We start from the raw sequence: 17,449 nt of genomic DNA, 5'->3' as shown, positions 1-17,449 counted from the left end.
CAACAGTGATTTGGATCCTGAAAAGTTTGGGGGGGAATGCTCACCCAGTGCGGGCAATAATTAGGGAGACCTCCAGGGCTGGCCCAACTGATTATTTTTGAACCAAGCTATGGGGCCCATGAAACTAAAGGAGGAGCTTTAAGTGTTTCATCTGCTTTGGCACCTCTGGGTCCTGGAGTGCCTTAGAGCTTCCAGAAACATCGCTGGGTTTGGGATGAGGCATGGCCAGAAAATCCAAAATACCTCCCACTCTCATTCCCACTAACGTCCATTAACCTTCACTACCTTTCAGGAATGTCCCCTGGCCTCAGCAATTTTATGTTCCCCAAACTCAGGCTCTCTAAGTGCCCCACACGGACTCCGGACAGCGGTGCAGCGTGGGGCCTGCAAGCCCTACCCTTTGTGGCAGCCAAAGTCCTACCCAGTGGGTCCCTCTCCTGCTCACTGCATTTCTGGTCAGAAAGTACAGCTACGATGGCAGCTCCCCCATCCCCACCATCAGCTGAGCTTGCAGTGTAATTAAAGCAAGCTTCCGCCAATTATGCTAATTATGCTCCCCAAAGTTCCTACCATTATAATTTGCATTAGAAGATGATGTTTTGAAAAAATAATGGCACACCATTTGTGCTGTAATTTCTCCCCGTGGAAAAATAAGCAGCACCTAGAGGCTTCCATGGAAGGGGAGAAGTGATGGGAAGACGACTTCAGAGTGAGGGACGCAGAGAGTCAGGCCACGAAGAGGCAGGGAAGGGAGCAGGAAGGGAGGGGACGATGGTAATTAAACAGGGATCCGTGCCACCTGTGTGCAGTGATGTGTGTGAGAAGCACATGCCCTTTGCAGACTCTCTCATCCTGCTCGAGACAAAGGTTAGGGTCAGGTAGGGAGACGGCCGCTTTTTCTTAGGTGAGAAGCAGGCCCGGAGAAGGCGAGGGGTTTGAGCAACGCTATGTGGGTGGGTGAGTCAGGATGAAAACGAGGCCACTTAATGTTGTAACTCCTGGTCGCCTGGGGAAAGTGGGGTCCAGTGGGGAAATCACTGGGCAGGAGGCTGTTACTGCTTGGATGTGCTTAGAAGATTCTAGAATAATTCCCTCATTCATTCAACAAATATTTACTGAGTGCCCACCACCTGCCCCAGGCTGTTCTGGGCACTTGGAAAATCATAATTCCCAGAACTGAGATCACTGGGGATGTCTAAGAGCTCGCAGCAGAGATTGGGTAGGCTGTGGCCGGGCCCCCAACACAGAGGTCTGGTTTGGCCAGGAAGTGTTTGTCCATCTCTAGGGACATGTGCACACCTGGGGCGGGGACGGGGGTGGTCAGGGATTTGGGAGGAGCCGGCTCAGGGCAAGCTGACTCTCTAAGGGTTTTCAGCAAGTGAGATCTCTTCTCTGGGAACCTTAGGGGTGTCTGTGTGTGTGTGTGTGTGTGTGTGTGTGTGTGTGTGTGTGTGTGTGTGTGTGTCTAGGGTGGGGAGTAGATAGGGAATGCTTGACTGCTAACAAAAGGTTTGAGAAATATCCCGATTTAGTGGCTCATTAAATGGCAATTAAGCCCAAGTGCTGCATCAGTCTGGGGCTGGGTCCTTGCTCACTTTCAGACCGGGTGTGCGGTGGGGGGCCTGGCCGGTCCGTGGGTCCGCGCCTGCTGGTCTGCACGCCTGGCCGCCACGCCCACAGGGCACCCCGTGCACAGGGAGGCAGCCAGGGCTGACTCTCCAGGGCTTGCAGCCTGGCAGGGACAAACGCAGCCACCACTCCATGAGGTCCCGGCTCATTTAATCCTTGTCGCAATCCTAGAGTGCCCAGAGGAGAATTTCTATTTGCTGGTAAGAATAAGAGCAAGACACTGTCCTAATCACTGTATGTGTAAAACCTACTGAGCCTTTCTAACAGAACCGTAAGTTAGTTACTGCTGCTGTTCACATTTTGCAGATGGGGAACTGAGGCACTGAGAGATCATGTAACTTTCCCAGAGTCATCCCCTGGAAAGCGCTGAGGCTGGGGTTAAACCCAGGCGGACTGGCACCAGCGTCTGTCCTCATCAGCACCTGCCACGCTCCTCTCGTTTCAAAGAGGAGGAGACTGAGTGTCAGAAAAGTGTTCCGTGCCCAGGGTTTATCTGATTCATGATCTAAGCTCGGGGTATGGCCAGATCTGCCAGGCTCCCTGGGCTACGGTCGTATACAGGAGATGGTAAGGAAGGAGCGTGGGAATGGAAACCAAGGGAAACTTCTCTCTGATGATGTTAGGGTGGACCCCTGGGAGTGCTACCAGGACACCTGGCAGACGACCTGCAGCGTGTTGGAACACCATCGGGACCTCATGAAGGTGAGCGGGGCCGCGGCCGAGGGGTGAGTGAACCACTAGGGTGCAGGGGAGGGGCCGCGCCCCCAGAAGCGGGGCAGGGCGGGGAGAGGGTGCTCTGGCCTTGCGCCCCGGCCCGGCCTGCTCTTTCTCTGCCAGCTGTGGGAGAGACCAGCCCACGAACGGCACGAAGGAGGGCCGTGAATTAGGGAGCTGGAGCTGCCCCCACCTCCCACCCTCGAACCTGGCTTCCCCTGAGGGCGCAGCTGCTGGGTGCGACTCAGACAGCTTTCCCCACTGGGAGCAAGTTCAAGGTGGGATGAAGGAGAGCACAGCTGTAGGACTTTAGAAGTGTGAAGTAGAGACGGGGAAAAGAAAGGCAGGAAAAGGGAGGAGCACTCGGAGGGGGCACAAGCAGCCAGGCCCCCTGCCCCACCTGTTGGGGACCCCCTGGTCCCCTAACTCCAGGACAGGCTGCTGCAGCTGTGGCTGGGGCACTTCACACCCGCCAGTCACCGCACCCTCATTCCCACTCATCGCTCCTCACCAGAGCCCCACAGGCAGAGGGTGGGCAGAGCCCTGTTGTGTTGTTGGGTAGAGAGGAGGAGCCCACGTACCTGAGGACACATGTGAGGGCCTCGTGACACAGGTGGGGAGAACACCTGGACTCCCCACTGGAGCCGGGGCCTGCGGCGGCTGCCGACACTCCAGGGCAGTTTGCCAGGTTGTGACAGGCCCCGCGCCAGCCAGCAGCACTGCCAGAGCGTGCAGAGCTCTGCCCTCCCCAGATCAATACCAGCCATCGGCTCCCGCAGTGACAGGGCGGAAAGCAGAGCCACCAACGGCAACAAGCCTGACGGCCCAAGACAGCAGTGAGTCCTGCTCACCCCGGCTGCTGCGGAGCCCTCCCCAGCCCCCGGTGCCAACCAGCCCGGCGTTGCTGTGCGCAGGGAGACCCTCCACCCTGTCTGTGTCCTTGCTGTTGGGGGCCCGTCATGATGTCCTTGGGGAGCAGCCCCCGGCCACCCCATGCTCCACCAGCCACGCAGCCGGGCTTCACTTTGACAGATGTGGAACTTCAGGCTCCAGACCCTCCTGGGGCGTCAAGGGCAAGGGAGGGAGAAGGGACCAGCTGGCTGTTGCCAGACTTAATCTGTTAAGTTTTTCCCCTGTGGAATTGAAGAAAACATTTCCCTTCTCTTGGCTTTCAGAACGCTTCTTACACATCCTGACTCTCCTGGTCCCCCTGAAAGGACCCTGCCATGGGGTCACACTGACTTGCTCCCCTGTGCTGGCCTTCACGACAGCCGCAACGCCATCTTACTGTAGAAGGGTGTACCAGTCAGCATAGGCCAGGACATGCTGTGGAACAAGCATCCCCCAAGTTTCAGTGGCTTCACACAGGTTTATTTCTCAGGCTACATGTCACCTCACCTGGGGGTTCACCTGGGGGGTCACCTGGGGGCCTGTGCTCCTTGTAGTCACACAGAAGCCTCAGGCTCCATGGTGGAAAGGAGGAACCTGAACCCTGCAGGCATCCCCGAGCACTGGCTGTACTGGCCATAAAGCCCAGCCGTTGTTTGCTGTCTAAATGTCTGGGCTCCCCGAGCTCTTCCTCTGTCACTCGTGCCCTGGGCATGAGTCTGGGCCGGCAAAGCCCAGAGGGAGCCCCAGCTGTTGCAGTGATGGGCAGAGGCTGGCGGAGAATGTAGGTCGCAGACGGCCCCTGCCTTGGAGAGAGCTCGGAGCTGCTTCCTAGTAACTCCCAGCCCTCCCAGTGCTAGCGTGAGGCCAGCGTTCCTGGCCTGGAGGGCAGCCCTGCCAGAGAGACAGACATGTGACTTAACAGGGGACTCAGGGCAATGTAGGGAAAGGCCTCTGAGAAGACGGGAGCCTGTGGGGACCCGACGAGGGCAGGAGCGGGTGTGCAGCCGGCCGTTTTCTCCTCTGGGACAGCGCACGCAAGTGGAACGGGACTTACAAGGCAGCAAGGGGAAGAAATTCTTCAGCTACTGCCCAGTCATTGAAGGGGAATGTGGTGTTTTCTTTTCTGGTGGGGAAATAAAGGAGTCAGACCACCCCTTCCACCCCAGCAGCTGCAGCCGGGCAGAGAGGCCCACAAAGCAGGCTGAGAAGGTCCCACGGTGCCCGTCCCAGTGGCTCCCAGCTGTGCCCCCCTCCCACCAGGAACATTACAAAAGTGACAGCTGATCCCACAGGACAAACGCCTGCCCTGCAAGGGCTCAGAAGAACTCCCTGCTGTTCTGCTCACAGGGTTGTCTGTGGAAGAGGTGCCCAGAGGGTCACCCTAGCCCTGGGGTTGGGGGTCCTCTGAGCAAGACCCTAATCCAGAAAGAGTAGGGGCAGGAGGGGGTGGTGGGTACTGCCCCAGCGCTCCCGAGACGCTGGCTTTCGGGAAAGGAACATTGAATAAGCAGGCTGGAAACTCGTCCTTTGTTTCTCTGTGGCCCAGTCCCCACTCTCCCTCTCTCCCTGCGAGTGGGGTTGCCTCTGGGTCAGCCAGGAGGAATGCGGCCTTATCAGCGCTGTGTTTTCTGCAGCCCTGGAGAGAAGCACCCGGGCAGATAACGTGGGACAATGGGTAATACACACAGAATTTCCCTTTGGCTCTGGAATGTGTGTTCACACTGAGCAGGCGAGGGGGCGCCCAGAGCCCACCCAGCCCCCTTCCTGCAGCGCAGACGCATCCTGCTGTCTTGCTTGGCTGCGTTACTGACATCTCTGGCCCGAAGGGGCCGCAGGTGGTGGTAGAGCCCTGTGTGTGCATGACCTTTCCCGAGCTTACGAGCCCTTTTGCAGACATGATCTCATTTGAGCCCCATGAACCGGGCAGGGAGGGTAGAGATTCCTGTTACACAGAAGGTTGCAACATTGGCTGCTGTTTGCTACGTTCCTGTCGTGCGTCGGGAGCTCTGTAGGCACTTGGCATACGCTCACTTGTGCAATCTAACACGATTGAAAAGGCAGGCATATCGTTAGGCTCGTGAGTTGAAGTTCAGAAGAGATTAAATGACTCTCTGAGGTCACATAGCTAGAAGGAGGCCGAGCCTGAATTCAGACTCAGGACCCAGTGTAGCACCACGTTCCACGCTTGAGCTACTGTGTCTCCTGCCAGCCTGCTGACCACGTGGTGCAGCTGGGTCTAAAACCCACCTCAGCTCAAGGTGGCCTCACTATGATGGACAAGCCTAGAGAAAAACGGGAACCGCTTTGCAAAGTCACTTCACTAATGACACTGACTTAGGACTTCTCTCTCTCCCTAGAGGGTGACTGGCTGCATCCTCTCCAATGTCAACACACCTTCCATGACACCTGTGATTGGACAGCCACAGCATGAGACCCCCCAGCCCATCTACCAGAACAACAACAACATGCCCACCAAGCCCACTGCAGGTAGGGGGACGCTGACACAGTGGTTCTCAAACTTCAGAATCATCTGGAGGGCTTGTTTAAATATTGATTGCTGGGACCCACCCTGGAATTTGATTCAGTAGGTCTGGGAGGGTGACGAGGATTTGCATTTTTAATAAAGAGATGCTGATGCTGCTGGTCCGGGGATCATACCTGGATAACCCTTAATACAGAGCAATCAGAGCAACGTAGCTGCAATCGCAGTGAGAGAAAGAGAGAGGGGTGGGGAGAGGCAGACAAGTGGGGGGCAGTGTGCACTCTTCTCCTGTATTCAAATATAAATACAATATTGCCTTAATTGGGAATTAAATATACAAAGTAGAGCGTTTTTCTCTGCCTCTTCCAGGGAGATTGAGGATCTTGCCCAAGGTCTCACCGTGAGGAATGGCAGGGCCTACACCCTTGCAGGCTGTACCCAGAATTCCCACACCCTTAGCCACCTCCACAGTGACAGAGAACAGGGGCCACCAACACCCACCCAACACCTAGGACGATGTGCCTGGTTATGCTCAACGCTTTACCTGTGTCCTTATTTAACGCAGTAATGTTGTGATATAAGATGTTATATTCCCATTTACAAATAGAAAACATACCTGCACAATACCCAGCTAAAAAAATGAAAGAAAATAAGTGATATACCACTATGTTAGCAGTGGTTACCTCTAGGGTTGGGATAATGGTTGCTTTTTTATTTTCCTCTTTATATTTCCCTCTTCTATATTTTCCAATTTTTTTCAACAATGTAATAAACATGACCAGAAAACGGATTCCAGTCTGTGGCTCACGATACTCGTGCCTTGGACTGCGAGTGAGAAGGAGGAATCTTTGCTGTCATATTTCTGTTCTTTCTCTCCACCCTCCTCTGCCTCCCACTCCCCAGCCCCTGCCCGCCCAGTGCACCCTGTTGTTTACGGCGGCCCCGGTGCCGGGCTGCGTGTAAGTTGTGCGTGGTTCTCTCCCTCTGTCCCTGTCTGTTTTGCTCTCTCCCACAGCCAAGATCCTGGGCAAGGTGGGAGAAAGCCTCAGCCGGATCTGCTGTGTGCGCCCGCCCGTGGAGCGCTTCACCTTCGTGGGTAAGGGAGCGGCCCTTCCCCAGTCCTGCCTCTCTTCTTTCCCTCCTCCCTTCGTTCATTCAGCAAAGACCCCCAAGCCCCGGGCTATGGTCTAAATGTTTGTGCCCACAATTCATATGTTCAAATCCTAATGCCCAAGGTGAACGTGTGAGGAGATGGGGCCTTTAAAAAGGAGGGGCCTTGGTCACGAGGGTGGAGCCCCCCTGAATGGGATTAGACCCCTTGTAAAAGGGACCTCAGGGAGGTAGCCAGTCCCCTCCACAGCTGGAAGGAGCCATCACGAACCAGGAAACAGGCCCTCACCAGACACCAAATCCGCCAGTGCCTTGATCTTGGACTTCCAGCCTCCAGAACCGTGAGAGATACGTTTCTGTTGTTTATGAGTCACCCAGTCTGTGACATTTTGTTATGGCCTCCCAAATGGACTAGGACAACCTATTATGGCATGACCACATACAGAGCAGTGATTGAGACCAGAGGGAAACAGGAGTGTCACCAGGCCTACAATGCCAGACATGAGACCTCCTGCTTTGTCTCCCCTCCCCAGGCTGTGCCCGTAGCCCTCCCTGCCCTTGCCCAGCTCCAGTGGTGTTTGTGCTCCGGCCCAGAGGCAGTGCCCTTGCCTCCATTCCCTCGGTTCTTGGCTGCTCCCCCAGGACTCAGCATGGATGAGAATATCAGAGTCCCTGGGGTACATTCTCCTACAAACCCCAAAGTCAGTCCAAGAGCTGAAGGCCTAGACCTCACTCCTTTTACTCTTTGGACAAATGACTTCTGCCATTTCTGAGATTTCCGATTTCAGGCATCCTGGAAAGGCACTGAGAGGGGTTGAGGAGGAGAGAGGCAGGGGACTAGACAGCATCTCCGTGGTTTGGGGTGTGAGCACACGTCTGTGCACCCCCATGTAGGTACCGCACACTTAAGAGCAGGTCCAAAGCTCTGCCTTTCACATCTTACTGTCGGCTCTTGCTACATCCTGCCACGTGAAAAATCTCAGCATCCCCAGTTTTGCTTGTTGTTTAAACCAGGTAACCCCTAAGGAGAGAGGGCCACCTCCCCTGACTCCAGAAGCCATCTCCCCAGGCGTTGAGGATGTTGCTCTTGCGGGCAGCCTCCCTGAGACAGAGAAACAGAAGGCACTCAGCATGAGTGTGCATGTGTTCCTCATCGGTTCCCCAGCGAGGCTGTCTAATTCTGAAAGTCCCAGAAACGTGACGTCCTGCTCCTGGAGCAGGAAAAGATGCTCCCTCGCCATTTAATGCTGAACTGTGCTCTCCGTTCACTCTCTTCAGATGTCACCTGTGCAGGAGGCACGCAGTCCCCCACGGCCACCCTCCCCACCCCATCCCAACCACTCCCACCGAGGAGGCCCCCAGGCAGACCTCGCGTTGGGTGCCAGGAAGCCAGCTCCCTAATGCTCCTGCCTTCTCTCTTTCCTCCTCAGATGAGAATGCCAATCTGGGCACGGTGATGCGGTACGAGGAGATCGGTGAGTGGGACTGCGAAAGCGGGGACATTTGGAGCCCTTGCCTCCAACACAGGCGACACGGGGGAGGGGAGAGGCTGGAAAACCCTGGGCTGCGGTTTGCAGCGGTGTCTACTCAGAGGGAGCCAGCGAGGGCGGAGGGCGGTCACACTGCTGTCAGGGTGGGAAGGAGCTGACAACCCTAGAAGCGAGCGGAGAGGCAAATCAGAAAATTGAAATCTTTTCAGGGTTCCAAAATGGATGAGAGACACAAGTGGGAGACCCAAGCGTCTGAAGCTGGGGAAAGGGCAGAGAGATACCAGAATAGAGCTGCAACTGGCATAGGTCCCAGGGGATAAGAAGGATCAGTGACAACAGGAATGCTTGGATCCCTAGGATGAGAGGCAGACTGGTGTCCCTGAGACACGCTCCACATTCCACAGTGAGCAGGTCTATGCAAACCTACCCCCAAAGGCCAAAGGGGCTGAGAGGCTGAAGGAAGAGGCTGACAAATCCAGTTTCTCAAAAAGAAACATTTAATATAGGGACTCACAAGCAGAAGCCATGTCTCCAGTGGCTATAAGATGGTGGATCCCTGCACCCACCCCCCAGAAAGGATTCTTTATAGGGCAAGCTTTTTTTGGTACGACATGTGCAGCTGGTCATGGCTCAGACTTTCTGCAAAACTCATGACCACTGGGGAGGTTCGATAAACATCTTCCTGAGGGGTGATCTATGCTATAGGCATTGTTTCTTGACCTTGCTGTGGGAACACCTCGGTACGCAGGAGGCAAACGTCAGTCCTTAGGGCGGTTTTGCTTCAAGATGGTGTTACTCTTGCCATGCCACAGGCTGTGTTCCTCCTACACTTAATCTTAAACCTCCAGCTGAAAAGATATTCCCAGCATCCCCCTCCTGGAGCTCCTCTGTCTAGGGACTAGAGGCCAGGCCTCCTGCCACGATCCCGGCAGGCTTGGGGTTGTCCTGAGCACCTGGTTCTGCCAGCAGGCCCTGCAGATGTGACGTCATTTCAAGGGGCGTCTCTGGGTCTTGCCCCCCGATCTGAGGAGCAGGGGTGTGCCGGAGTCAGCTCATACTAGTTTGCTAGAACCATTTGTAAAATTTTCGGGACAGTTGTGAACCAGTTGTTAAATACAACCATTACTAAAAATTGTTAGTATAGCTTAGTTAGATAAATTGTTCCCAGGTGTTTCTCCTTGACCAGCAGAGCTCAGAACCGTCATTAGAATTTTAACAGTATTCCAGTGTATGCTTCTCTCCTGGCTTGTCGCAGAGAAGTTATTATGCCAAGCTTCGGCTGCGGCCTGGCCTTCCCAGCACCCAGGGCGGTGTATCAGGCCATCCCCGCCCCGACTGGGGGAGTCCCCTCCTGCAGGGGGCAATGCCTCCACGCTGCAGAGGGCAATGCCTCCACGCTGCACAGGGCACTGCTGTTGTCACCTGCAGCCTTGTAGGGGCAGGAGCAGTCGGCCCCCTCCTGCTCACTCTTCTCACTCCATGGCAGTTGTGGCTAGAAGGCCACCACAGGACCGAAAGTGGAGCTGGGGGTGGCCTGTCACCTCTGGCTTCTCCCAGGCTCTGCCTGCCCACCTCCCCAGCCCCCGTGTCACTGTGAGGGAAGGCGACTCCAGGGTCTGCCGGGAAGGGACTGTGGCGGTACGGAGCTGGGTGGCCACAGCTGCCAGACGGATTCACGGCCCGCGTGGTCCGGGTGGCGGCCGCAGGGGGAGCAGGGGGAGCCGGGGGAGCCGGGCCGCCCGGCCAGGGCCGCACATAGCCGGGATTCCTGGGAGGGGAGTGCGGAGCGAGAGCCCGATTGTGGCTGCAGGCCCAGGCCCAGGGCGCCCTGGGGAGAGAGGGGCCCAGGCGGGGAAGGGGGCTGCCCTGCGTCCTGACCCCGGCGCTCTGGGAGGTCGTGGGGCTCGCGTGTCCCCCTTTTTAGAATCCACTTTCACACTAAACAGGAAGGAAAAGCCGTTTTCTCCTGGCTGCATTGGCCTCTGTGACCCCATTTCCACGTTCCTGGGGCTGCCCCGAGCCAAGGACTGGGGGGCTGGAAACGGCTCGGCAGGTCCCCTAAGCCGAGAGGGATCCCTGCTGCCCCCCAGCGGCCGCTCGCGGGACCGCGGGCCCGGCCCGGCCGCCGTCTGTGGCCAAGGCCTGGGTGCTGGTCCCGCGGGACAAGGCGAGGAGACTCCGCTCTTTGACTTTCTGTGTTTTCGCTTTTTAAAAAAAAAAAGTCCCACATTATACCTGAATGGGAAAGTGAGTCCCTGGCTTGAGTATAGAAAAGAGATTCATCTTCGTAGCTCTAAGCAGAGTTTCTCAACCTTGGCACCGCTGACATTGGGGACCAGGCAATTCTGTGTCATCGGGGGCTGTCCTTAGCAGCATTCCCCGCCTCTGCCCACTAGATGCCAGCAGCATACCATCTCCCCCTCGGTCCTGACACCCCAAATGTCTCCAGATATTACCAGATGTCCCCTGGCAATTGCAAAACTGCCCTCAGCTGAGAAGCCCTGATGTGGAGAAAGCTAAGGGCCAGCAAAGAGGACGTGACAACCTCTCTGAACGTTTAGCAGCCAGAGTCACGGAGCCTCGCCCTCTCCACAGATAACTGCCTAGAGCACTGGGGGCACTCAGGGGGGCATGGGGACCCACAGAATCCCAGGAGTGGGCCCGGTCTGGCTCCTCGCAGCCCTACCCGCCTGGCCCAGCTTCACGGCTGGGGAGTCGGGCCAGCAACCTGGTGGTACGACAGGGGGAGGGGGTGCCCCAGACTCGGGCAAGCATTTCCCCCCAGTGTCCCCATGCTGTAAGAGCAGGGGCCACGGTGACCACCAGGGCCACCCCCAGATTGTCCTAACGGCTCTCAGGCAGCCTGCAGGGGCCTCTCTTATCAGCTTGACTGTTGGCTCACCCATCCAGCATGTCTGAGCACCTACTGTATGACCGTCACTCTGCCACACCCTGGGGATGTAAAGATAAATTAAGGTCCCTGCACATAAACAGATCATCAGACTATGGTATGGGAGAGAGGAGGGAAGAGAGGCTGCAGGAATGTTTAGTAGATAAGATCCTAGCCTTCAGTGGGGCTCCTTGGGGTGGGGGGGCTGCCCAGACCGTGGGACGACGAGACGCTGGCATTGCCCATTGTCAACGTAGCAGCCTCGCACCGGCCTCAGAACCATCTGGAGCCTCCTTCCGCAGCAGGAGCCAGTTCACCATCTGAAAGTCCCTGTCAGGTGCCGGGCTGTGGGGTCTGAGGCAGGCAGAGCTGTCGGCAGCCTCTCTCACACCTCTCGTGCTCAGGGTCCTTGGCAGCCGCTGTCTCTGGAAGGCTGGTGGTGAGCTCCGTGAGGGGCTGTCTCCCTGTTTCAGATAAGATGCCCACAAGGCCTCTCGGGGCAGGAGATTGCCACTGGGGTGCCTGGGAGCCAGACAGGGACACCACCCCGAGTCACATCCTGGGCGAAGACTCTCCCCATGGTGCTCCAAATCCCAGGCTTCTTTTTTCTCCATTGCTCAGTTTTAATAAGCAAATCAGTTTGGTGCCTGTTTTAAATGACAATGGGCCTCCCTGGGATAATTCAGAGAGGGCTTAATGGGGGCAGAAAAACAACTGACAAGCAGGAAGTGTGCCTGGGTGCCAGGAAGAGGACAGGATGGGGAGGGGCCCTCGCTTCTCAAGCCCTTTGCTGAGGACAGTGGCCTTGTAGAGGGCGCGTCTGATAAACTCAGCTATCTCGTGGGTATACTCAGGGTCCCCCCACTCTGCCTACCATGCCGGGGAGACAAGCCCCAGATGATGCACAACAGCAGAGAATCCAGACTTTGCCCACCCTTGAGCTCAGTAGGGAGCAAGAGAGGGGCCCTTAGACCTTAGACAAGGCATGTGGCTGGCTTGGTCTCTGTTAGGGTGACCAACCGTCCTGGTTGAGCCCTGAAAGACCTGTCCCAGGCAACCCAGGACAGTTGGTCACCCTCTCTGTTCACTCTCTGCAAGCGTGATTCCTCCCACGGGGTGGAGAGAAGGAGGCGAGCAGAGGTTTCTGCACGGCGTACCCCCTGGCGCAGGGGTGGCTGGGAGAACGGGCCCCGCGGCTCCAAGGGTGCAGGACTTCTGTGTCCACCAGGGGCAGAAGGCTGAGAGTCGAATGCTTCCCACTCTCCACTTACTCCCTTTGCAAACTTTGCTCCCCCCATCAGAGCTGCGGATCTTGCTGCTGTGTGGCAGTGACCTGCTGGAGTCCTTCTGCATCCCGGGGCTGTGGAACGAGGCGGATGTGAGTAGCAAGGAGGTTTGGTGCGGCTCGCAGCTGGGGCCGGGAAGGCTGGGAAGGGTGCCCTAACCTAAGCCTCCACCTCCCCTGAGTTCCTAGGTGGGCGATCCATTCACATCACTAGGGAATTCTCACCTACCCCCAAGCTGCTTCTCCTGCTGTGTTTGTGCACTGGCTCCTCAAGCCTGCTCCCGTAGAGCCCCTGGGAACAAAGCAACCTGCCTCACACAGTGCCATGCTCCAAGTAGAGTAGGGCTTGCAGGGGTGTGTTGGAGGTGGGAGGAAGGGAGGGACAAAAATACCTTTGCCCTTTGGAGATTATTGTGTTTTGTTTTCCTTTGGTTCCTTTTGAAGAGGTAGTAAATACCAAATACCACCCTAGAATTCCCTCAACAAGAAAAGGGGTCAAGAAGGGAGAAGTTAATGGCAAAAGGTCAGTAGGATCCTTCTGGCAATTGACTTGGCTTGAGGGAACCAAGCAGTTAAACTTATACCACTTAGAGGCTTAATTGACATCTTTTGTTGCCAGATCTTGAGTGTGATGGTCTTACATCAGCTAATCCATAAATTACTCACTCTTCACACATGCATTCATTCTTGTGTTTCATTCATTCGTTCACCTGATAGCCTGAGCTAATGCTAAATCCCAACCCCATAGCCCTCTGCAAGCTGAATTCCTAGGGCAGCAATTCCAGACGTAGCAGACTTTTTATTATCTTGCGGTGTGACTCCGTGCAAATCAGTCAACTTCTCTGGGCCTCAGTTGTTTTTTTAAATGTATAAAATGTTAGGCCAGGTACAGTGGCTCATGCCTGTAATCGTAGCACTCTGGGAGGCCGAGGTGGGAGGATCCCTTGAGCTCAGGTGTTCCAGACCAGCCTGAGCAAAATTGAGACCCCCGTCTCCATAAAAATAGAAAAAATTAGCTGGGGCATGGTGGTGTATATGCCTGTAGTCCCAGCTACTCTGGAGGCTGAGGCAGGAGGATCACCTGAGCCCAGGAGTTGGAGGTTGCAGTGAGCTATGGTGCCGCGACGGCACTCTAACTGGGGCAGCTGAGTGAGAGAGTGAGACTCTGTCTCCAAAACATAAAAACAAATAAATAAAATAATAATAATAAATCTATAAAATGTTATCTACAGCATATTGAGATTCTAAAGTAATATACAACCCTTGCCCCTAAGTATTAGGTGGCATGACATATACATATGAAATCTTTTCATGTATATTTATGTGTCTCTGGAGTGAGAAACAGAGAGAGAGAGAGAGACGAGAGAGAGAGAGAGAGAGAGAGAGAGAGAGACGAGAGAGGCAAGAGAGAGGCAACCTTCAGGGTCAGACCCAAGATTCCAGTTCTACTCCAACATAGCTCATGACAAGATATATTTTGAGCTTTGGTTTTCCCTGTCTCTAAAATGGTTATAATGGGAAGACTTAAATGATATTATCTATTTAAAGTGCCTAGGCCAGTACCTGACACACAGCCACGTGCAAGAATCGTGAGTGAATTTACAAATAGACACACAGAGGTACACCCACAGCTATTCGAGGTGAAAGGCATAAATGCTAGCGTGCTCTGGGATAACCGAGAGGGGAGGGACAGTTTCAAAGAAGCAAATTATGCTACGTAAGGCTTTCATCTCCATCCTGGAACAACTTCCTGCAGGTGAAATTTTAAACCTCCTTTCAGTTCTGGATTAAGTGGATTAATTGGCTTTCGCTTTCCTCGCTGCTTCACAGGGTGCCGTAGAAAGTAAAAAGTAACGGGGGCAAAGTTCTGTACAAGATCTCAGCAAAGCTCTTTCAAGAATCCAGGCAAATCTGTGCAATTGCCCGGGGCCCCGTTTTATGGGGAGGCCTGACAGTCAGGGAGGGATTTAGAGGGATGGAGTCAGCAGGCGGCAGGGAATCCCCGGGCCTGTTTACTAAGTATGGGGGGTGAGCAGCCTCCTCTCCAGGGCAGACCCAGGCGTTGTGGAGCCTGAAGCTTACACAGTTTGGGGCCCTGGCTGTAGGACAGTCCCTCTCTCTGCTCCCGGTGACATTGCTGACTTAGATCCCGGGGCCTCTGACTTCTCTGCAGAATGGCTGCTCCTGGCATGGTCAGGTATTAACACCAACGTTTGAGGACCAGGGAGAAGAGCTGTAGGTCTTTCCTCTTCTGGTTGGTCTCTGGTATTGAGACCAGGGCTGGGTGGTTAAAATAGAAAAATAGCTGTTGATTTACCAGGAATGTGACGATGGAGGCAGAGTCAGGTCCTCCTCTGTTCAAATGTGTCTTATTCGACCGCTTGGCCACGGCTCAGCCCTGACTCTCTTCCCTTTCTGGATTCCCGAGGGGGATCATAGAATTCCGGTACTTTCTGGGTGGTTGTGGAAAAAGGGAAGGGCTTTTCCTATCCCAGTCTCAACCTCCAGTCTGAGATGGATAATTTTGGAAGCTCCAAAATAATGAACTGACAGCACGGAGAGTGACCAACTAGTCCCAGTTTCCCCAGGACTTACCCAGTTTTAAAACTGAAACTTCAGGATGGTTGTCTGCCCTGCAGACCCCGGGCACCCAGCCTGGCTGTGCTCAGAGGGCACCACTGTCCCAGGCCAGCAGGGACGCGCATCTAACCTGTCCAGGGTGATGAGAAGTCCAGTCCCCTGCCGACGCAGCAGAAGGGGCGGGTGAAGCAGACCCTCACGCTGGCTCCAGAGGGTTTTCTAGAACCTGGAGCAGACCCGCCTCCCCCTACCCCAGTCGACTGCTCAGTCCCCCACCTCAACCACAGCCTGCCTATGAGGTCCTTAGGATCATTGCGTCTGACATAGACGAGGGAAATGTCTAAAGAGCTCTTTCCTCACATAACGAGTGTGCATCTCGGCCCGCAACAGAGGTGTGCTCCGAGCCCGTGGGCCCAGAGCCCTCAGCCTACCCGTGCCTGGGGACAGGCATGCGGGGAGGAGACCAAAGCTGCTTACTGGAAAAGTCTAGGCCCTGGCCCCACACTCCATCCTCCCATTTTTCTCCAGAACCCTCAAGAACAAGGCAGGAGAGAACCACTGTTCAAACAGGTCTGGGAGAACTGGGAGCCTCGTCCCATCTCTCGGGGGCTGTGGAGCAGCCTCTCCTCCAGCCGGGCTGGACACTGGCTGAGAAGGACTGTTCTGTGTGACAGCAGGACTGCCAAGGCCCCTTCCAGCGCAGCCACACCCTCCCCACTGAGTCACTTGTGCTCTTGCTTTCGCCTTGAATTCCTGAACCAAAGCTCTCCATCCAGAAATCTAATGACACAATGAAAGGGACAATACCACCCCCACTGCAAACACAGCCTTGTGGCATTTCCCATTAGGCACTGAGATCCATTAGCCCACAGCGAATTCTGACCTTCTCTGACCAGTGTGACACACCCTTCCCCTTACATTCCATGGGGAAAAAAATTCCATTCATGTTCACCGAGTGCCTCTCAAGTGGAACACAAAAGAGCCGCTGTGTGGTCCGGCAATTGGCATTTTCGTTCTTGAATTCTAAGAGAAATCAAGATCCAGCCCCCTGGACCAGCCTCGGAGACCAGGACCCGGGCCCTGATCCTACTCATCCCTGGCCCTTCGTTAGGGAACTAGTCTCGCCCAAGCCACCTGATGCCTTGCTTCTCTGCATCCTTTGACTCGTGGGCAGGACTGGCTTAAGTGGGGGCAAAGAGAAGAGCTTTTTTGAGTAGGGAGGACCCAGTATTGGAAATGAGACCTTTGGGGGAGATGGTTCTGGTTGGTTGAAATAGGTTTACCCTGGTTTTGGGGGGGGAAGTTATTAACTTTTAAGCAAGCAGCAAAATCATTAAGTTTAATGATCCCATGTATTAGCGTCTCTCAAGGGTATGTGCATGTTAAATGAGCAAGGGTCAATGTTTAACCCAAAGGAGTGAAAATCTAGAGATGGAACATCAGGCGCCAGAGATGGGCCAACGAGGAAATTGTTTTTTTCTTTTTTCTTTTTCTTTTTGCACTCCTGAAAGCCCCACGTTCCGCAGGCTGGTTCTAATTGGCTGCATCCTGAATTTTGCCAGCCAACCAGCCATGGGCTAACTGCTTCCTGCATCCATCAGCGGTGGGAAAACAACCAAAGAAAATAAACAGAGGAAGAGCCTAGGGCATTAGCCACTCCAGAAGAAATCCCAGGGCCCCAGGACAAATGGAACAAAGACAAACATCGGGTTATTCAGGCTCAGATGGTTTTTATCAGACAGTCCCGGCCCAGCCAGGAAGCCTGGTGGACTTTCTCTCGCACCCAGGGGATTAGGCCCTCACACCAGTGAGACCGATGCTGGGTTAGCAGGCTCAGGGTAGGAGGCTCAGCAACTACCATGGGGGATTCTGGTTGTTCTTGTGCCAAAGGCGCCATTCGTTTGGTTTTCCGGCTTTTGCCTTGAGTCTGGAATCCCCTGCCTTCCCACCTCTGCAGTCAGATGGGCACTGGGAGTGGGGGTGATTTCCTCTAGGAAGCTCCTCTGAAGGATGCTGGTTTTGTTGTTGTTTTTCATTAAGAGAGCCATCCTGGAAATGCATTCCCACCGTCTTGACTCCGGCCAGTCAAGCCTCCACCCAGCCTTCCTTCCAGAGACAGGCAGGGGCCAGAGCCCGGGTGGAGACTCTTCACTGACATGCACGGGGCACGGTGCAGAAGCTCCTCATGCATGGTGTGGCTTCTGCTGGAAGCTTTCTCCCTGTGTCTTTTTTAACCCACGCAGAAGTATACAAAATTGTGTGCTCTAGGCAGTGAGGTAGAGTGATGAATTGAGGACTTAACCTGTGGAAAGCTGGGAGAAAAAAAATAAAATAGGATATATTTTTCAAATCAAAATAGTTTTAAACCCTAAAAGTTT

General features: G+C 54.8%; 1 protein-coding gene across 1 annotated transcript in view; it reads left to right on the top strand.

Annotated features, from left to right (window-relative positions):
- Positions 1-17,449, top strand: part of NMNAT2 (nicotinamide nucleotide adenylyltransferase 2) — a 140,864-nt gene that overhangs the window by 106,153 nt on the left and 17,262 nt on the right. The window contains exons 4-8 of the mRNA XM_045536372.1: positions 2,253-2,331; positions 5,592-5,721; positions 6,732-6,812; positions 8,257-8,301; positions 12,508-12,584. Of these exons, the coding sequence (XP_045392328.1) occupies positions 2,253-2,331; positions 5,592-5,721; positions 6,732-6,812; positions 8,257-8,301; positions 12,508-12,584 (412 nt within the window). The remainder of the gene's footprint in view (positions 1-2,252; positions 2,332-5,591; positions 5,722-6,731; positions 6,813-8,256; positions 8,302-12,507; positions 12,585-17,449) is intronic.

This window comes from Lemur catta, chromosome 23 (genome assembly GCF_020740605.2).
Source record: "Lemur catta isolate mLemCat1 chromosome 23, mLemCat1.pri, whole genome shotgun sequence".
Taxonomy (NCBI): Eukaryota; Metazoa; Chordata; class Mammalia; order Primates; family Lemuridae; genus Lemur; species Lemur catta.
This window is presented reverse-complemented; position numbering and strand designations above follow the sequence as displayed.